General features: G+C 48.6%; 2 protein-coding genes across 2 annotated transcripts in view; both read left to right on the top strand.

Annotated features, from left to right (window-relative positions):
- Nucleotides 1-7731, top strand: part of CLMP (CXADR like cell adhesion molecule) — a 60246-nt gene extending 52515 nt beyond the window's left edge. Inside the window, 3 exon segments of the mRNA XM_083877938.1 lie at nucleotides 257-444; nucleotides 3597-3738; nucleotides 6569-7731. Coding sequence (XP_083734064.1) covers nucleotides 257-444; nucleotides 3597-3738; nucleotides 6569-6866 — 628 coding nt within the window. The 3' untranslated portion in view covers nucleotides 6867-7731.
- Nucleotides 7732-15133: 7402 nt separating this feature from the next.
- HSPA8 (heat shock protein family A (Hsp70) member 8) lies at nucleotides 15134-20484 on the top strand. The gene is made up of 9 exons (XM_083878038.1): nucleotides 15134-15249; nucleotides 16167-16376; nucleotides 16819-17024; nucleotides 17110-17262; nucleotides 17353-17908; nucleotides 18164-18366; nucleotides 18655-18853; nucleotides 19122-19354; nucleotides 20160-20484. Exons 2-9 carry the CDS (start codon nucleotides 16172-16174, stop codon nucleotides 20343-20345), a joined length of 1941 nt encoding a protein of 646 aa, XP_083734164.1. The 5' UTR covers nucleotides 15134-15249; nucleotides 16167-16171; the 3' UTR covers nucleotides 20346-20484.
- The last annotated feature ends 976 nt before the right edge of the window (nucleotides 20485-21460 follow it).

Raw genomic sequence — 21460 nt, 5'->3', positions numbered from 1 at the left:
CTTTTCTTCCCTTCCCTTCCCTTTCCTTCCCTTCCCTTCCCTTCCCTTCCCTTCCCTTCCCTTCCCTTCCCTTCCCTTCCCTTCCCTTCCCTTCCCTTCCCTTCCCTTCCCTTCCCTTCCCTTCCCTTCCCTTCCCTTCCCTTCCCTTCCCTTCCCTTCCTTCCCTTCCCTTCCCTTCCCTTCCCTTCCCTTCCCTTCCCTTCCCTTCCCATCACTCTGGATCTGCCCTGACCCCATAGCTCAGTTTGCCCCTCAGTGCACCACCCCCAGCTGTAGTTTCTCCCTGTACCTCACTCACCCCAGTGATGTTTATCCCCACAGACATCTCGAACCCCGGGCAGGTGTTGCTGAAGAACCTGACCCAGCTGAGCACGGGGCTGTACCAGTGCCTGGCCACCAACGAGGCGGGGCAGGAGAGCTGCGAGCTGCAGGTGACGGTGCAGCGTAAGTGTCACCCTGGTTCTTCAGCCTTCTGGTTGTTCCATGTTTCTACTGGAGCTTTCTCACACACTGATGTTTTGTAAATATACATTCCTTTCCAGGGAGAAGGACAAATTAATGGAGTTCTGAGTTGACCACTGGGGTCAGAGGGGTGTTACTCTCGTCCCCCAACCCCTGAACTAATTCCAAACCCTATATAAATCCCAAATCATAATAAACTCTCTCTTTCTCTGCCCACTTCTCAACCTGATGGGTGAGTGTAGTTTCATGTCCTCTAGCGACACAAAAGTACCGCCCTCAGCAGGGGAATTAACCCACAAACACCAGAAATTCATGTCCAAAAAGGAGACAGAGGAGTCCTGGAACTTTATTGCAATAAAGGGAGAGTGATGCTGTTTTACACCACAACGACACAGACTCCGAGATTCAGGAGGCTGAAAATGACTCCTTTATTTCTGGGATGTGTCTCCCTTTTATCCCATTTCACACAGACCAATTGGATTGGTGACACAAAGACAAACCTCTTCACTCCCATTGGTCAGAGCAGAGGGACAGCAAGGAGAAGTCCCTCCTGGGGAAAGGAATGAAGAACAAAGGTACAGCTACAAAAACATTTCTCCTGTTTACAGAAAATTCCCTGGGAAAGGAATTTCAGAAAACCAAAACACCTCAGGCACAAACCAGGGCTACAGGAGAGGCCATGGGGCATTTCCCCTGGGGTCTCTCATATTTTTAGAGGATTCAGTCTCCTTTTTATCCCAATTTCCAGCCACATTTCCCTCTCTCTTTCCCCACTGGCTGAGGTACCTGAGAGGTCCAGACTTCCCAAACCACCTATTACAGACCCTTCTAATGTGACCCCCCACCTTTTTCTTTTCCTTGTGTCACTCAGTGGAATTCCCATGGAATTTATGGTTCTTCCCATTGTTCATCTCTCAGTATCCACTTTGATTTATCAACAGACCCACAGTTTGTGAAGACAAATCTCTCTCATTTCTTTCATCACTCTTTCTCTCTCAGTGCTGGTTTTATCTCCCAGCAGACCCAGAGTTTGTTTGGAAAGAGAAGCTTTCACTCCTTTTATTCCTCTCACCCAGAACCGTGTCCCCTCTCCATGGGGGACACACACTTTCCTCCTCCTGGAAAATTCTGTGCTGCTCCTTTGCCCTTCCATACATATAAAATCATATTTCATACTTCCATCATATAAAATAATTCTCATTTATTGCACTTTCCCCCCTCACCTAAAACAATAACCTCACAATCTCAGCCCAAATCATGGTTTTATCACTTTAGATGTCTGGGTCTGTTAGAAATGTTGATTTTCAGGATGATTCATGAAATACAAGCAGGGGAAATGGTAAATTAAAGGTTATTCTGGTTGAAGGGATTGCATGAAGTGATTCTCGGGTATGAATTTTCTCTGTGGATATTCCACACCCCAAATAATTTATTTCTTGCACTCGGGACAGCAAAACATCTCCAGGCAGTCAGAAAGGCTGAGCACGACATGGAATAATTTACAGGATAAAAAGTGACTTTTGACACAGCTGGGTTTTAATCAGGTTTAGCCATTTGTGCCCTGAACAACAGAGGTGAAAATCCCCAGATTAACCCCACCAAGGGCAGGGTGTCCTTTCCATCTGCACTGCAGGAAAAGGGTGGGGAGTTTATCACCCAACCCAAACAATGGGCTTGAGCAGCTCCCAAAGCTGGCCCTGCCGAGATAAGGCTCTGAACAAAGAATCTCTTGGAGAATCCAGAGCTTTGGAATTTTTTCTGCCTGGCCAAGCCTGAACTAAGTGGAATATGGAATATGGAATATGGAATAAGGAAAACCGGTTTGCCTCAGGCATGAGGAGTAAAAGTGTCCAGGCAGCTTTTCTGGCAATTGAACTGAACCTGCTTTAAACCCTCCCTTGGCTCTGCTAAAACCTCCAGAGGGACTGAGCTGAAGGAAACAACTTCCAGCCAAGCCCAACCTGAGCACTGTGAAAAATGAGGTTTATTTTTTTGGTAAATTTTAAGAGATAGGTTTAATAAAAAAAATTAAGACCATTAGGAGATAAAAAAGTGAAGTATGGTTGGTTGGGTGACTTGGCACTCAACCAAGTCCACACTTTGCTATATTAGAGATATTTTTAAAATATTTGTTTTATTGTATTAGTGTGTTTTATTTTTCTTATTTATTTATTTTATTATTTATTATTTATTATTTATTTATTTATTTATTTATTTTTATCTATTTATTATTTATTTATTATTTAGTGTGTTGCATATTCTTATTTTTTAAATAAATTAGTTTTTATATTTTAGGAACTGTTCTGTATGGGGTTTTTTTAGGGTTTCCTTTTTTAGAGTCTGTGTGTTTTGTGGTTGTGTCTTTATTATTATTTTAGCTTGGGCTTTGGTCTATATTTTTTTTTAGATGGTAGATGTTGATAGTTGGTAGATTAGTAGAGTTTTCTTTATATGTTTATTGGATGTTATTTTGACTAAACAGACAGTTTAAACACACTTATATCAACTACTACTACTACACCTAATTTTTTTTTACTAATAGCAGAAATAAAAAACTTATATCTTTACTAGAACATTATTAATTATACAGCACAAATCCTGCAAAAAGCCAATTTTATAATATACATTTATAACACCACTTTTATCAAAAAAAGGTTGATATAAACTGTCAGTGAAGGGAAATATTCCCTCATTACCTTGGCTGCTTGGGATGAAAATTGAAAGTTTCCTTCCCTCCTTTATCTGCCTCAGCTGGATAAATTTCCTCCACATTTGAGTAATTAATTCTGGAGGTGGCTTGTAATCATTCAAGGGAAAAAAAAAATCTACATGAGGAAACATGAAGATATCAAACATTCCTCTGGTGCCGTGGGCTGTCCTGTCTTTGTATTTTCTATATTTTTATGCTCTTAGAAGGGGATTTTTTTTTCTCTCCTTATTTCAACTCTGCCCCAGAGCTGAAGGCACAGCCCTTGTGGTTTCCCCTTTGCTGAGGACAAACTGGTTCAACTCCTGTGCGGAGACACACCTAAAAAAAAAAAATAAATAAACTCCAGCTCAGCATTGTAGAATGGATTAAAACCTGACTGTACCAACATGGTTCACCACGAAATTTGGTTTTTTTTGGACAACAGATGCCCAAAACATCAGCATGATCGCCGGGGCCGTGTGTGGAGTGGTGGTGGGACTCTCCCTCCTGCTCCTGGTGGTCAGGTTGACCATAAGGAGGAAAGAGAAGAAGAGATACGAGGAAGAAGAGGCACCAAATGAAATCAGGTAATGCCTTTTATTCAATCCCACCTCCCCACGCTCCCTTTTCCCATGTCTTTGCACCGACTACAAGCAGCTTTAAGGTTGTTCTACAAAGCTTTTAAAGGTTCAGGTGGAAATTTCTCGGCTGTGAGAATCTTTGTGAGGATTTTCCAGTAAATGAGATTGAATTCCTCTCTCCTCTCCCCCGGCAAATCAGCACAGAACTCACCTGATTGTTTTCTCTCACATTTGTGATTTCGGGATTTTGAAGTATTTGCATGTTCTTTTATGGGGTTAAATTGGACCTGCTTGTCCCTTGTGGTTCTGAGAGAGTGTGAGAATGGTTTTCTTTCCTTCTTTCTTTTCTATTTCTTTTTTCTTTCTTTTCCTTCCCACTCTTCTTCCCTTCCTTCCCCCCTTCTTTTCCCTCTTCCTTCCCCCCTCTTCCCACTTTTCCTCTCTTCTTTCCCCCTTCCATCTCCCTTCTTTCTCTCTTCTTTCCCCCCTCTTTCCACCTTTTCCCCCTTCTTTCTTCCCTCTTTTCTCCCTTTTTCCAGCTTATTTTCCCTTTCTTTCTTCCTTTTTTCTTCCCTTCTTTCTCCCCTCTTCCCACCTTCTTTCCGCTTTTTCCTTCTTCTTTCCTCTTTCCTTCTCCCTTCTTTTCCCCTTCTTTTCTCCCTCCTTCCACATTATTTTCTCCTTCTTTCTTCCTCTTTCCACCTTATTTTCCCTTTCTTCCTTCCTTCTTTCACCCTCTTCTTCCCTTCCTTCCCCCTTCTTTCTCCCCTCTTCTTTCCTCCTTCTTTCTTCCTTCTTTCCCCTTTATTCCCTTCCAATCTCAGCTCCTATTTGGCCCTCAATGAAGCAGCCACGTTCCCTGAGCCCTCCCTGAGCCTTTGGAACAACTGTTCCCTGGATTTAGCCCGGGGTGAGCCCTGAGAGGAGCAGGAGCCTGGGGAACTCTGACTCCTGTTCCAGGAGCTCATTCCCCGCCCTGAACTGCCCTAAGAGGAGCTTGGGCTGCAGCCAAGCCCAGCCTGAACTCCTCAGGAAGGAAAGCACTGCGAGATCTATTCCAGGAGCGAGTCTGAGCCGCTGCTGCCCTGGGAGAAACAAACCCTTGATCCATCTTTATGTCTATTTGTGTGGCCTGGTGTGACATCCCTGCACCAGCAGCTCCTCCATAATCCCTTCAGCTGCTGATTGACTCTGCTTTACACCACAACGACACAGACTCTGAGATTCAGGAGGCTGAAAATGACTCCTTTATTTCTGGGCTGTGTCTCCCTTTTATCCCATTTCACACAGACCAATTGGATTGGTGACACAAAGACAAACCTCTTCACTCCCATTGGTCAGAGCAGAGGGACAGCAAGGAGAAGTCCCTCGTAAGGACAGAAATATAAACAATTTACCATTACAAAAACATTTCTCCTGTTTACAGAAAATTCCCTGGGAAAAGAATTTCAGAAAACCAAAACACCTCAGGCACAAACCAGGGCTAGAGCTGATCACTCTCAGGCTGCTTGTACAAAGGCATTCTCTGCTGATTTCTTCCCCTTTTCCTTTTCCTTCCCTTCCACATCCTGCCTTTTCACTCTCATATCACCCTTCCACACCCACCTGTTACATCCTCCTCTCTCTCTCTGTCAGGATCCGGTTGTGGCGCTTCTCTCACTCCCCCCAGGGTGGTTTGAAGTGGCAGAACTGGTTTTATGCAGTCAGTCCTGCCCAGTTTCCCCTTCTGGCTGAGGATCCCAGAGCAGCAGCTCTGTCTGTGCTGGTTCCTCTGACACTTGGTGCTCACTGAACACACACACAGAGAAATGTTTATTCCAATTTCATGGACCAGCACTCTGGGAGGAAATGAGAGGTTTAATTCATAAAGTTACACAACAGAGAGTTTGGAGAATCTGCAGGATATTAAATTAATTAAAGTCCCTCCCTTCTTTCCCCCGGCAAATCAGCACAGACCTCAACTGACTGTTTTCTTCTCTCATATTTGTGATTTCGGTATTTTGAAGCATTTGCATATTCTTTTATGGTGTTCAATTAAAGCTGCTTGTCCGTTGTGGTTCTGAGAGGGTTTGGGGGTGGTTTTCTTTCCTTTTCTTCTTTATTTTCTGTTTCTTTTCTCCTTTCCCCTTTCCCCTTTCCCCTTTCCTCTTTCCTTTCCTTCCCCCCCCTTCTTCCCTTCTTTCCCCTTCTTACCCTTCCCCTCTTGCTCTCTTCTTCTTCCCTTCTTTTTCCTCTTCTTTTCCTCTTCTTTCCCTCTTCTTTCTCCTTTCTTTCTCTCTCCTTTTCCCTCATCTTTCTCCCTTCTTTTTCCTCTTCTTTCTCTCTTCTTTCCTCCCTTATTCCCTCTTCTTTTCCCCGCTTTTCTCCCTGCCTTCCCCCTCCTTTTTCCTCATCCTTCTCCCTTCTTTCTCACTTCTTTCCTCTTTTTTTTCCACTTCTTTCCCCCTTCTTTACCCCACTCTTCTCCCTTCTTTCCCCCTCCTTTTTCCTCATCTTTCTCACTTCTTTCCTCTTTTTTCTGCTTCTTTCCCTCTTCTTTCCCCCACTTTTCTCCCTTCTTTCTCTCTCCTTTTCCCTCATCTTTCTCCCTTCTTTTTCCTCTTCTTTCACCCTTCTTTCCTCCCTTATTTCCTGTTTATTCCCCACTTTTCTTCCTTCCTTCCCCCTCTTTTTTTTTCTCATCTTTCTTCCTTCTTTTTCCTCTTCTTTCCCCCCTTCTTTCTCCCTTTCTTTCCCCCACTTTCCCCCCTTTTTTTCCCCATTCCCACCATCATTCCCTGGGGTACCACAGACATTTCTGGCAGTGTTTAATCCCCCTCCATTCCCTCTGTGGCAGGGAGGACGCGGAGGCCCCCAAGGCTCACCTGGTCAAGCCCAGCTCATCCTCCTCGGGCTCCAGGAGCTCCCGCTCGGGCTCATCCTCCACGCGCTCCACCGCCAACAGTGCCTCCCGCAGCCAGAGGACTCTGTCCACCACCGAGGCCACCCCTCACCTCACCCCTCCGCAGTACGGCCAGCGCCCGGCGGACAGGAGAGAGGCAGAGGCCAAAAAAGCGGATTATAACCAGCTGGTGAGGCTGGGAGCGCCCGCGGTGATGGTGCCAGCGCAGAGCCGCGCCTTCCAGACCGTGTGAGCATCGTCCCAGCACTGCACACACACACTGCACACTTAGAGCCCCTAGGGTAGGATAGTTCCCTTCCCAGTCAGCTTCAATCTTTAATTCACTCGGGATTGTTCACGCCCCCCGCTCGATTCTGTCTGAACGTCTCCCACCACTGAGGTTCTGATATAGACTTTAAAAAAAAAGAGACATCTGGAGGGAAAAAGGAGCTTCTTTTTAAATTATCTTTTTTTTTCCTTTGAAAACGGAACGTTGAGCATTTAAAACCTCACGACAGCCAAACTCTGTACGAGTGAAAAGAAGCCAAATCTCAGGATCTTTTTCAAAAGGGATCAACAGAGACTTAAAGATGCAGAATATTCCAGAGAGGTTCTGTGTGGAGGGAGAAGCCTCTTGGACTGGTTTTGGGGCAAGTTTCTCGAAGATTTGTTGTCTTAAGTACAGATTTGGGGGCTGAGCGTGTCCAGCCTCAAAGGGAACTGAAAGGTGCTTCACGTTTTTCTGCATTCAGCAAAATACTGGAGGCTGCAACTAAAGGATCACTCCCAAAGGACAAGAGATGCAGTATTAAGGTGTCTGAACTAAACTCTGTACTAAAGAAGAAAATAATAATAATAAAAAAAAGGACCTTTTCTGCCAAGAAAACAGAGGTGCTTTAAATTGCCAGAATAAACTTAGGGCCAGGAGCTGACTCTGCTTCCAGGGGCAGAGCCACAGGAGTCCCAGGGCAGGGGTGGCTGTGGCTGATGAGCCTCAGAGAGAGAACTGGGCACTGGTGAGCCTTAGAGAGAGAACTGGGCACTGGTGAGCCTTAGAGAGAACTGGGCACTGGTGAGCCTTAGAGAGAGAGAACTGGGCACTGATGAGCCTTAGAGAGAAGAGAACTGGGCACTGGTGAGCCTTAGAGAGGAGAGAACTGGGCACTGGTGAGCCTTAGAGAGAAGAGAACTGGGCACTGGTGAGCCTTAGAGAGAGGAGAACTGGGCACTGAGGAGCCTTAGAGAGAACTGGGCACTGATGAGCCCTAGAGAGAGGAGAACTGGGCACTGAGGAGCCTTAGAGAGAGAACTGGGCACTGATGAGCCCTAGAGAGAGGAGAACTGGGCACTGGTGAGCCTTAGAGAGAGAACTGGGCACTGATGAGCCTTAGAGAGAGGAGAACTGGGCACTGATGAGCCTCAGAGAGGAGAACTGGGCACTGGTGAGCCTTAGAGAGAGAACTGGGCACTGGTGAGCCTTAGAGAGAACTGGGCACTGAGGAGCCTTAGAGAGAGGAGAACTGGGCACTGGTGAGCCTTAGAGAGAGAACTGGGCACTGGTGAGCCTCAGAGAGAGAGAATTGGGCACTGGTGAGCCTCAGAGAGAACTGGGCACTGATGAGCCTTAGAGAGAGAGAACTGGGCACTGATGAGCCTTAGAGAGAGAACTGGGCACTGGTGAGCCTTAGAGAGAACTGGGCACTGATGAGCCTTAGAGAGAACTGGGCACTGATGAGCCTTAGAGAGAGAACTGGGCACTGATGAGCCTTAAAGACAGGAGAACTGGGCACTGAACCCAGCAGGGAGGCACTGACCCCATGGGGAGGGCCACAAATGTATGAAAAAAATCCCAGATGGAGCGTTTGGAGGAGCTCATGGTTGTTTTACAGCTTGGAGAGTTGGCCAGGTTTGGGGGGAGCTGCCTTATGGAAAGTTTTTCCCCAGACTGAAGAAAGAGAATACTCAAGCTGACCCCCAGGGAAGGCCTGGAGGAGGAAAACACACCTGAGACAGGTAAACAAGCACAAAATGCTGCTGCCATTAGGAAATCTTGGTGTGTGTTGTCCCACTCCTACACCAAATGCTGGCCCAGAGCTGAGGCTTAAACCTTTAACAAGACTCTTTAAAAAATGGCAAGAATTGTAAAAAATACTTTTTTTTTTTTTTTTGGTGAGCAACCAGGTGAAGTGTTTCCACGGAATATGAAGTTGGGAAAGGAGGGGAGGAGGGACAGATGCAGAATTCTGTCACTGATATTTTCCTCTGAAGGACTTGGCTCTGACCACTGCTACACACAAGACACTGAGCATGTAGGTTCTAGATTCTTCTATTCCTAGACTGGTGATTTTCTATTAAAAAAAATTAGGGTGTTTGGGTTTTTTTTTCCCCACTTGAGGGAGGGAAGGGGTTTCTCCAGTTTGTGGGAAGAGCCTGCAGAAGACAGATGAGCACAGAAGGAGCACAGATCTATAATTCTTTCACTCCAGGATTGTCATTAATCTCCCTTTTCTGACTGCAACCCAGAATTTTAATTTCTCTACTTGAGATCTTTGACAATCTGATCAAAGCCAAGCCCTGCTCGGGCTATTTCCATATGGGAGAGAGTTTCCAAACTTTCCCTACACTGTCACTCAAATCCCATTGCTTTCTCCAGCCCAGATTTAACTCTTGGCAGGACAAGCCACTGATGCTGTGCAGGGAGAACAACCCCAGATTTAAAGAAGGGAGACCTGCTATGAGGGGTTTGATCAGCTGCTGCTGGTGGATTCTCTGTCATTTCACCCTGGATGCTCCAGGAGCACATCCCTGCATCAGATGTGCGTCTGTCATTCCTCTGCAGTTGTTTGTTTTGGTTTTTTTTTTTCCTGAGCCCTGAAGGCTCAGACACTCCAAAACACTCCCAAGCCTTTCCAGAGCTGGGAAAATCCCCAAAGCAGGAATGGGATGGTGAAAGCAGCTCGTGGGTTCTCCTGTGGGTGCTCACTGTGCTGCACCTGAGGATCCTCACCCTGCACAGACCCAGGAGTGTTTCTGCCCTGCCTGAGCCTCCAGGAGCTCCTCACCACAAACCAGGGTGACAATTGCAGCAGCTCAGCTGGCCACACACAGCCCGACAGCCAAAGGCTCTGGGGCCGTTTTGAGTCACAGCCCAGACTGGTAATTAGCAGAGAGGCGGCTCTGCAGCCTGCAGGGAGGAGAATTCACCCTGGCAGGTTTTCCTGGGGCCTTTGGGCAGCCTTGGCAGCCTCTCCTGCTGGGAAACCACTCCTTGTGCTGTGAGCTGCCTGATGGAATGGGCTGAGAGCTTTGGGGGCTTGGGGAAGGTCAGGCAGAGGTGCAGAGGCTGAACCCTGGTCTGGAGGATCAACCCTGGCTGCTCCAAGCCCTGGTGGATTGGAATTTCCAAGCCCTTTTGAGATGTAGGGGTTGTCCAGGTTATCTGCTGCAGCCCCCACATCATTAATTCACAGGGAAGGGAAAATTGGATTGGAATTTCCAAGCCCTGGTGGGATGCAGGGGCTGCCCAGGTTTCTCCTGCAGCCCACACACATCAGTGATTCACAGAGAAGGGAAAAGTTCATCACCCAAAGGGAAGAGGAGAAAGGGATCATTCCAAAGGTATTCTGTTTTCCAGCCGAACAGGAGTTGCACAAGGGAAGCAAATAAGCCAAACCCCGTTTTGTAAAATAGTGTATTAAAGCATTTACTGTCATATACCAGCTATTACTTGTGTGATTAAATGCCTACCATGTAATGTAGCTTTTTTGTTTCTCAGCAGCTTAAACTAAGCTTCCATCTCTGCTGCCTGCTATGATTGGTGTACTTGTACTGTGTCTGAACAACTCAGAGGAAAGCAAATATTTATTATTGATTCCTTTGAATCAATGATTTCATAATTTTTTTTTTTTGGTTGGTTGTTTTATAAATAAAGGTGCTGCAGCTGAAGAGCTGCAGCTCAACTCAACTCGTACCATTTTCTGTGATGTGTTTCATGCTGTCAAGCTGAATCCAAGGGGGAAAAAAAAAATGGAGTTAAAAATACCATTTTTAAGCTAAGCAGGCCTGTGTGCACATTTGCATGGGAAGCGTGGGGAAGATGGGCTGTTTCTCCTGGGTATTTTTCAGCCTAAATTAGGTGACATTCCACAGAAGAGGCGAAACCCTGGGTGAGACATGGACACAAATGTGCTTTTACCTTCCACAAGCCCATTCCACCCGGGACATTCTGGCAGAGGATGCAGGTGCTGGAAGCCAAGCTGGTAAATAAATAATGGCAGCACAACAAGCCTTGGTGGCTTCACCCCAGCCCTGCTGTGACCTTCCTGCTGCACCAGCACACGTGTCTGGTCTTCCTCATGAGCCCTGAGGTGAGAGGGAAACCCTGAGCTGTGCCTGGCTCTCCTCATGAGCCCTGACGTGAGGAGGAACCCTTGAGCTCCTCAAGAGCTCTGGGGTGAGGAAAAACCCCTGAGCTCCTCATGAGCTCCAAGGGGAGGGTGACACCTTGGGCTGTTTCTCCTGGGTATTTTTCAGCCTAAATTAGGTGACACAGAAGATGCGAAACCCTGGGTAAAACATGGACATAAATGTGGTTTTACCTTCCACGAGGCCATTTTCACCCAGGACATTTTGGCTGAGGATGCAGGTGCTGGAAGCCAGGCTGGTAAATAAATAATGGCAGCACAACAGGCCTTGGTGGCTTCACCCCAGCCCTGCTGTGACCTTCCTGCTGCACCAGCACACGTGTCTGGTCTTCCTCATGAGCCCTGAGGTGAGAGGGAACCTGGAGCTGTGCCTGGCTCTCCTCATGAGCTCTGGAGTGAAGAGGAACCCCTGAGCTCCTCATGAGCTCTGAGGTGAGGAAGGAACCTTGGGCTGTTTCTCCTGGGTATTTTTCAGTCTAAATTAAATGACATTCCACAGAAGATGTGAAACCCTGGGTAAGACATGAACACAAATCTGCTTTTACCTTCCACGAGGCCATTTCACCCAGAACATTTTTGGCTGAGGATGCAGGTGCTGGAAGCCAAGCTGGTAAATAAATAATGGCAGCACAACGAGCCTTGGTGGCTTCACCCCTGGCCCTGCTGCACCAGTACTTGTGCTTGGCTCTCCTGGTGAGCTCTGAGGTGAGGAGCAAACCCTGAGCTGTGCTTGGCTCTCCTCATGAGCCCTGAGATGAGGAGAAACCCTTGAGCTCCTCATGAGCTCCAAGGTGAGGAGGAACCCCTGAGCTGTGCTTGGCTCTCCCCATGAGCTCTGGGGTGAGAAGGAACCCTTGAGCTCCTCATGAGCTCTGAGATGAGGAGAAACCCTTGAGCTCCTCATGAGCTCTGAAATAAGGAAACCCTGAGCTCTGAGGTGAGAAGGAAGCCTTGAACTGCTGTTCAGCCAGTTCAGATCTCCCCTGCAGATAAAACCCTTGCAGGCAGCTCAAAGGAATCAGCCAGAGGTGGAATTTAGGGCAGCTAAAGGTGCTGCTGGTTGGTTTTTCTCACTTCTTTCCCCCCTCAGGGTGTTTTGCAGAGGTGTCCAGACACCAGCGATCCACCTGGATGAAATCTGGGAGCAAAAGTTGCGACATAAGATTAAAACAAAGCACGATGACAACACAATTGATTGTCTCAGAGTTGTCTTGCCTGCCCCCAATTCAAGAACAAACTGTTCCTGGTCCCAGCGGAGTTGATGACATTAAAACCCCAGAGTAGGTGACAAGTTGGAGAGGAGCGGTGCAGCCGCAGGGTTTTGTACAGGATCAGGAATTTGGGGTTATTTTTAACCCGGAGCAGTTTGTCCTGACGCACCGAGAGAGGGGAGAACCCCGCGGGGAAGGGAAGGGAAGGAAATGTGCGATTTTCAAACTTGAGCGGATGCGAGCGTTATATAAACAAGTGTTGTATCTGCTGTGCTGAGCAGGAGGAATGTCTTTGATAATCTCTCTTCTCTCCCAATCCTGCTTTAAACACTGCCAGGAGAAGCAGCGGTAGATCCTTGACACACTAAATTCACTCCCAAAAATAACGTTTCAACCTCTAATTTGAAAAAAAAATAATAAAAAAACCAACTCCACACTAAACCCAGCACTTAAATACTTAAACCCGTCCAGCCTGCCAAGCTCGAATTGTTGTGATATGGAGTTAATGAGCTCCTTTTGTCCAGTTTAACAGCCTCTAATTTCTGCCGGGATGAGTCATTTGCAAACTGCAAACTGCCCCCCTCCCTCCCTGCTCTGAGTCACTGCAGTTCCAGGCTGCCTCCCCTTGCTCTCAGCCTGCTCTGCACAGCTAAATGTCACTGTGGAGTCCCCAAGGCGCTATTCTTAGGTCCTGCCCAAATTCTGCCCATGGTTTAAAAAGAAAAAATTTAAAAAAAAAAATTAAAAAAAAAAGCGAACAGCAAGAGCCTGGTGGTGGGTTCAGTGTGAATTACACAGAGGAGCATCTCTGGAGTAGAAGAGCATTGTACTCTGGACAGGGTGGAGTTGCTGTGCACGCCTTATCTCACTATCTCACCAGGTGTAAGGTTTGTATGAGTGCCCTTATCTCACCCCTGTGCCCCATGGCACAGAGCCCCTTTCCCAGTCCTGCCTTGAACCCTGAGCACCCAAATTCCACCTCCAAACCCCCAAAATCCCTGTTCAGGCCCCTTCCTCTGTCCTGCATTTAACCCTGAGCACCCAAATACACCTCCAAACCCCAAAAATCCCTGTTCAGGCCCCTTCCTCTGTTCTGCCTTTAACCCTGAGCACCCAAATTCCAGCTCCAAACCCCAAAAAAATCCCCATTCAGGCCCCTTTCCCTTTCTTGCCTTTAACCCTGAGCACCCAAATTCCAGCTCCAAACCCCAAAAAATCCCCATTCAGGCCCCTTTCCCTTTCTTGCCTTTAACCCTGAGCACCCAAATTCCAGCTCCAAACCCCCAAATTCCCATTCAGGCCCCAGCCCTGTCCTGCCTTTAACCCTGAGCACCCAAATTCCACCTCCAAACCCCCCAAAATCCCCTTTCAGGCCTCTTCCCCTGTTCTGCCTTTAACCCTGAGCACCCAAATTCCAGCTCCAAACCCCAAAAATCCCTGTTCAGGCCCCTTCCTCTGTTCTGCCTTTAGCCTTGTGCACCCAAATTCCAGCTCCAAACCCCCCAAAACCCCAAAAATGTGGGACTGGGCCACCAGCTGAGCCTGGGGACAGTGTCACATCCCCTCCTCGAGGCCACAAAAATTGATGTTGTCACTTTTGTCTCAGGATGTGGCTTCACACAGGGTAAATTATCACAGGCAGACACCAGGAGCAGGATGAGGGATCTGATCCTGTGTCCCTATATTGGAGTTTTAATCCCTATATTGGATTTTTAACTGCTACCAAGAAGGGTTTTGTCTAAAGCCAGCCTGGGAGAACCTGAAATGGGGGTTTTTTGTGCAGATGTTTTTATTTTTTTTCCCTTTAAATGTAAGTTATTTTGCCTGTTTCCCCAGTTTGCCGTGTCCCAGAGCCTGGCCCAGGACTCTGTTTGAGTTCCCTGCTCCCGGTGCCTCCCTGGCTTCTCCCACTTGGCCTTTATTCCGTGTAAATATTAAACTTTACATGCCCTGAGCGTGACCTGAGGTGATTCCCGACCTGGGGACGCCAGAGAACCACATTTATTTCCCTTTCCAAGGGAATCAATCCGTGCCGGGAGTGGATTATCCCACAGGCCGAGGGCTGACGGCCTGTCCTTGGCTCGGCCTCAGCCCGATGATGGATAGGGACATTTAGAATGGATTATAAAAGCCTGGAGATGCTCAGACGGCTTTTGCTCCGTGGAATAAGCAGCTCCAGTGGTTAAAACGCCATAAACGCGGCTTCCTCAGAGAGAAACAGGGCGCGGGGATACACCTTTGCCGTGCAGGAGGGAACATGGAGGGGGCCGGTTATTGTAGTGGGGAGATTTACTGAGCACACGCTGCGGGAAGCGCTGGGGAGGCGCCAGGCAGTGGGTAAGATGATGAGAAGGGGGAATGGCGCCATTCCTGAGGGAAAAGGGGGATCTCGGCGGGGACAGAGGGCGCGGGAGGCACAGCGGGACCCCTGAGGGCCGTGCCCAGGGTCGCCCCTCATGGCGCCGCCATCTTGCGCTTCCTCTACCCCGCCGCTCTCCTTCCCCGCCGCCCTCTATGCAAATCACCCGCCATTCTCGCGCGCCCATTGGCCCCTCCCGCCCCATTGCGAAATATGCTAATGAAGCACTGGCGCGCCCCGCGGCGATTGGCTCAGCAGCCCGCCCTCTCCCCGCGCCACGCCCCCCTTCCGTGACGTCACCATAGAGAAGAGATCTGATTGGCTAAGGCGCGAGGAAAGCCGCGCCCGCCGCAGGGTTTGGGGGGGCGCGGGGAAAGCGCATGAAGGTTCGAGAACGCGGGGCCGGCCGGCGCGCAACGCCCCCTTCCGGCGCGCGTCACGCACGGCGCCAACCAATCACTGGCGGGCGAGAGGGCGGGATCCACGCGCTGATTGGTCAGAGCCGTGCGGGGGAGGCGTGGCCTTCTGGAAGGTTCTGGGCGGGTATAAAAGGGCGCCGCCGCGGGCGCGGGGCATTGAGCGAGCCGGAGCGGAGCTGAGCGGCTGCCCAGTGTGTGAACGAGAGACCGGGCCGGACTGCGGGTAACGGGGCTGGGCGGGACCCCATGCGGCACGGGAGGGGGCTGGGGGGGGCGCACCCACCGTGGAATGGCCTAGGGAGGTGCTGGAGGCAGCTCTGGGGCGGCCTGGAAAAGGCGGGGGGCATTCCCGGGTGGTTCTGTGTCCTACAGGACTGTTCTGCTGCGGGGATGGCGGGTACAGGCCCATTTTGCGCCTCTGCGGTGCTTTTTTTTTTTTTTTTTTTTTTTTTTTTTTTATTTCTAACTCTTGGCGTTTCTCCGTTTTTCTTCTAAATGGGATCTGCCGTGTGAGGGGGAGGAGCGCATACTCGGCTTTCTCCCCAAGCCTCCATTTGTTACTGCTGAGCCGGGGGGGGGAGGGCTCGAGGAGGAGACGCAGCGCCCATCTTTCCTCACTGGGGGGCGGCCCGGGGCGGTGCCGGGCCATAGCGGCTGCTGCAGTGCCCGGCGGTGAGGCGGGAAGGAGCCGCGGGGGTGGAGAGCGGCCACGTGTGGGGACGGCTCAAAGGGGGGGTCGGTGTCGCACGCGGCTGGGGCTGTGCCAGCGCACGCGGCCCGCCCGGCGGGGACTGCATTTCCCGGCATCCCCCGTGACACGCCCCTGCCGCGGTCACGTTGCGCGGGAAGCGCGGGGCACGCTGGGACTTGCAGTCCCGCGCCACGTGGTGCGGAGGCCGCCAAGCGGCGGAGGCGGGGAGTGCACCCGGGGTGCGCGGCCTGGCCCACGTGGGATAACGGGCCCGGAATTCCGGGATCATCCGGGATTCTCCCGCCGCTTTGGGCGGGAGGAATTACTGTTACATTCCCAGGTCGCTCCCAACCCCACCAGCCTGCTGTTAAAAACTTAAATCCACAATTTTACTGGGCGATTTATATAGCAGCTTCACTTTTAGCTAAATTTTTTTTTTTTTCTTTCAGACAAGATGTCGAAGGGACCAGCAGTCGGGATTGATCTTGGCACCACCTACTCCTGTGTTGGCGTGTTCCAGCATGGGAAGGTGGAGATCATTGCCAACGACCAGGGCAACCGCACCACCCCCAGCTACGTGGCCTTCACAGACACAGAGAGGCTCATCGGGGATGCTGCCAAGAACCAGGTGGCCATGAACCCAACCAACACAGTCTTTGGTAAGGGTTGGCACGCTTGGGAATTATTACAGAGATTTTTTTTGCTTGTTAGAATTATTAACGGCGAAGTTAAGCCTTTCTCATAGGAATTAAAGCATTTAATTTACTCCTAACCTGGATATAGCTTTGTTATTGGAAGCTTAAAGTTACTGGATATGAAGTATTTGCCTTGTAGTAAATTCTTCATGGTAGTCAGTCTGAAATAATCTCTGATCAAGCGTTTCAGCCTGATTTATGGCACAGTATTTGCATTATTTTTGAGGTAAAAGCAATGAGTTTGCGTATCATAGAGGTGAAACTCAGTGTTTGCACCTCATTCTAAATAATGCAATAATAATGTTAGGTTATACCTAGTGATTTAGCATTTTCTGCATTTTTAGTGAGAATTGTAGATGTTTAACTAGTAATGACCTTTATTAATGTATCAAAATGCTCTTTCCAGATGCAAAGAGGTTGATCGGGCGCAGGTTCGATGACTCTGTGGTGCAGTCTGACATGAAGCACTGGCCCTTCACTGTGGTCAACGATGCTGGCAGGCCCAAGGTCCAGGTCGAGTACAAAGGCGAGACAAAGAGTTTCTACCCAGAAGAAATCTCTTCCATGGTTTTAACCAAAATGAAGGAAATTGCAGAAGCGTATCTTGGAAAGGTGAGTCTGGGACTAAAGCAAAGTGTGGTGAGTAGTTTTGTGTGAGGATTGCCACCCCTAACCGGGCTGTTTGCTCTGTTTGCAGACTGTTACCAATGCAGTAGTGACTGTCCCAGCCTATTTCAACGACTCCCAGCGCCAGGCAACAAAAGATGCTGGAACCATCGCAGGGCTCAACGTCCTGCGGATCATCAACGAGCCCACAGCTGCTGCCATTGCCTACGGGCTGGACAAGAAGGTAGGGAGGGGTCACTGTGTCTGGCCAGTGAATAAATTCCTCAGGAGTAGGAGGAATTGAGTAATGAAAATGGATGTGTTCTTTATCCAGGTTGGTGCTGAAAGAAACGTCCTCATTTTCGATCTGGGTGGCGGCACCTTCGATGTGTCCATCCTGACCATCGAGGACGGCATCTTCGAGGTGAAATCCACGGCAGGGGACACCCACCTGGGCGGGGAGGACTTCGACAACCGCATGGTGAACCACTTCATCGCCGAGTTCAAGCGCAAGCACAAGAAGGACATCAGCGAGAACAAACGCGCCGTGCGGCGGCTGCGCACCGCCTGCGAGCGCGCCAAGCGCACCCTGTCCTCCTCCACCCAGGCCAGCATCGAGATCGACTCCCTCTACGAGGGCATCGACTTCTACACCTCCATCACCAGGGCTCGCTTCGAGGAGCTCAATGCAGACCTGTTCCGGGGCACGCTGGACCCCGTGGAGAAGGCGTTGAGGGATGCCAAGCTGGACAAGTCTCAAATCCATGACATTGTGCTGGTGGGAGGATCCACTCGTATCCCCAAGATCCAGAAGCTGCTGCAGGATTTCTTCAATGGCAAAGAGCTCAACAAGAGTATCAACCCTGATGAGGCTGTGGCGTATGGAGCAGGTAATTTCTCTCTCACTGTGCAGCTCTTGGTGGCACAAAGTGGTGCAGGCCCTGGGTTTTCCACCTGGGGATTTATTTCCCTTGGACTTGCTGTGATGAATGAGGTTCCAAAGCCATTCGTAGTTTCCACCAGAGGTCGAAAGGCTTGTGATGGTGTAAGTACATTCCTTGGATGTCTGAGCGAGCCCTGTGCACCAGCCCAGCTCTCACAGTGTGTGTTTTGCAGGGTTTTTAATGCTGTTTCTCTCCCCCCAGCTGTGCAGGCTGCCATCCTGTCTGGAGACAAGTCTGAGAACGTGCAGGACCTGCTGCTGCTGGACGTGACTCCCCTGTCCCTGGGGATTGAGACAGCTGGAGGGGTCATGACAGTCCTGATCAAGCGGAACACCACCATCCCCACCAAGCAGACACAGACCTTCACAACTTACTCTGACAACCAGCCTGGGGTGCTGATCCAGGTGAGTACAGAGCTCTGGGGTAATAACAAACACTGTCAGTGCTTTCACTGGTTGATACTTTCAATAATTTTTTTTAAGCCAGGGGTGTTAAATTCCTGTGATTTTTAAGTTCCTGGTTGCTGTGATGAAGGTGACTCCAAAACCATTCGTAGTTTCCACCAGAAGTCGAAAGACTGGTGTTGGTCCAACTTCCTTCCTTGGATGTCTGAGCGACCACATCCCTCCAGGACAGTAATTAAACAATCCATTATGAGTTTAATGACATAATGTGACGGTTTCTCTCCTCAGGTGTATGAAGGAGAACGTGCTATGACTAAGGACAACAACTTGCTGGGCAAGTTTGAGCTGACTGGCATTCCCCCTGCCCCCAGAGGGGTCCCCCAGATCGAGGTCACCTTTGACATCGATGCCAACGGCATCCTGAACGTGTCTGCTGTGGACAAGAGCACTGGCAAGGAGAACAAGATCACCATCACAAATGACAAGGGTAAGGACCTGCTGTCCTGAAGGTGTAGAGCAGTGAAAAACAGGTTTCTCAATCTCTGCCTTCTGTTTTAATCAGAATGGGGCTGTAATCAGCATTTTCACACTGATTCATATGTGTGAGCCTTTTTTAAATTTGCAATAATTATTTAATTCATTACAAGGTATATTCTGGGTTTCTGCTCTCTAGATTTGAGGTGTGTAATGTTTGGTGATTTGAGATCATTCCCTAAAAAGGACTGAGTCCTGACTCATGGCTTTGTTCTGTGCAGGCCGACTGAGCAAGGAGGACATTGAGAGGATGGTGCAGGAGGCAGAGAAGTACAAGGCAGAGGATGAGAAGCAGAGGGATAAGGTGTCCTCCAAGAACTCCCTGGAGTCCTATGCCTTCAACATGAAAGCCACCGTGGAGGATGAGAAGCTGCAGGGCAAGATCTCTGACGATGACAAGCAGAAAATCCTGGACAAATGCAACGAGATCATCAACTGGCTGGACAAGAACCAGGTATGGCAGATGGTGTTCAGCCCCCAGGCTCTGGCTGAGCTGCAGGAACAGTTCAGGCTGCAGGTGAATCCCGTGGTTGCTGTGATGAAGGTGACTCCAAAGCCATTCGTAGTTTCCACCAGAAGTCGAAAGGCTGATGTTGGTCCAAGTTCCTTCCTTGGAAGTCTGAGCGACCACAGGGAGTTTCCAATCCCTCCTGTTCCCCCTGCCTGCCTTCCAGGGAAATGTTAGAGGAGATGACACAGTTCTTATCTTCCTGTTAAACCGGGAGGAATGGGAGATGCTAAATGAAGCAGGGATAGACTTGAATTCGAGGCAAATACTGGGTGGGTGCTGGGGCTGAACCAGCCTGGCTTGTTGGGATGTGGGATCCAGGCAGGGCTGGGTCACCCCTGGGGTGATGTGCAGTGGTTTCATCATTGCTGATTTTTGTTAGTTAACTGGGAGACAAAAGGATTTTGGGAGAAAAAGGCAAAACAGGCTGAAGTTAAAAAGTAAAGTAGATTTTATTAACATACACTAAGGAAAAAGGAAGAAAGAGAAACTAAACTTAGAAGGCATTAGGGGAGAAAAAACGACAAATCAGGCTCAACTTTAAACAGATTTTAGGAACATACACTAAAGAAAGGAATAAAATTTTTCAAAGTATTTTGGGACAAAAAATGGGAAACTTTTGAAAAAATTTTTAGGAGGAAAAGGCAAAAGGCTAAACACATTTTATTAACATACACTAAGGAAAAAGGCAAGAAGGGAGAATTAAACTGTGTGTCCAAAGCAGCCCCTGAGGTGTTGGTTTCTCTTGCAGACGGCCGAGAAGGAGGAGTTTGAGCACCAGCAGAAGGAGCTGGAGAAGGTCTGCAATCCCATCATCACCAAGCTGTACCAGAGCGCAGGAGGGATGCCCGGGGGGATGCCCGGGGGGTTCCCTGGGGGAGGAGCTCCTCCCTCCGGGGGCGCCTCCTCTGGCCCCACCATCGAGGAGGTGGACTAAGGACACGGGGAAATGCATTCCACTGGCAGTGAGTGTTGGAGGAGAGCCCCACTCTGGGGCCTTGGAGTGAAGGACCCAATCCTGTAGGCACATCTGGGTTTATTTTGCCAGATTTAAAAAAAAAAAAAACCAAACCAAACTCTCCATAACTGAGCTGCTGTTAAAAAAAGCAAATTAAAAAATGAAACAAAACTTATTTTTTTTTTTTCTTCTGGGCATTTTAAATACTTGAAAGTGTGCACAGGTGGGAGATGAATACCATTGCACTTTACAGTACTGTAAATGAGTGGGAATGCAATTCATGTCCTAAAGAATAAAAACTATTTAATGGGCATCACACTGTCTCTGCCTTCACTTGTTTGTACCAGCTGTCCGGTGTAAATAAAGGAAAAAAAATTAAATCCTAAATGCAGGTAATTGCTGCTTGATTAAACACGATCCAGGTGGGTATTGCAGGGGGAAAAAGGGTTTGGAACCAGGTGCTGCTTGAGCATTTAGGATGGGTTTCTGAGAGGACATAAAATGGGTGGTAGGAAATCTCAGAATTAACTAGGCTGGAAAAGGCCTTGTAGATAAAGTCCAAACCTAAAAATTCAATCTTGCAAGTACAAAAATACTGAAAAATTACTTCTCTTTAAGGAATATAAAGCCTGAATTATTGTAATAGGTAGGGCTCTTTGGAGGTGACTGCAATTAAAGAATTTGCTGCCTGGGAGGTGGCTTTGGGTGATGTTTTCAGCAAGAATTGTTAATATTTCATAGTATTTAATGATAAAACACTGTATATACAGTACCAGTGGAGGAACAATTAATTAAATAGTAATTACAAAAATATAAAACCTCAATTAGCACTAGGTGGAAAGAACTTGAGAGGGATTATTGCGTTCAGGGCTGAAAAATCTTTTGAGTTACAGACCCTGTGAAGTGACCAAGGTGTGGCATCACCAAAAAAATGATTCTCCTTGAGCCGTTCCTGTGAGTCCTGCCCCAGGATCCCAGCAGGAATCCTCCTCTGCTCCCCTAAGTTCCAAATGTTTCACAGCGTTTTTGGGTTGTGCCAGAGCTGGGTGTGGCACCTGAGCACTGTGGGTCGACATGAAAAAAATTTAATGGGT

Source organism: Zosterops lateralis (genome assembly GCF_965231275.1).
Source record: "Zosterops lateralis genome assembly, chromosome: 25".
NCBI lineage: Eukaryota > Metazoa > Chordata > Aves > Passeriformes > Zosteropidae > Zosterops > Zosterops lateralis.
The sequence above is the reverse complement of the archived record's forward strand: the minus strand, read 5'-3'. Positions and strand labels throughout refer to the sequence as shown.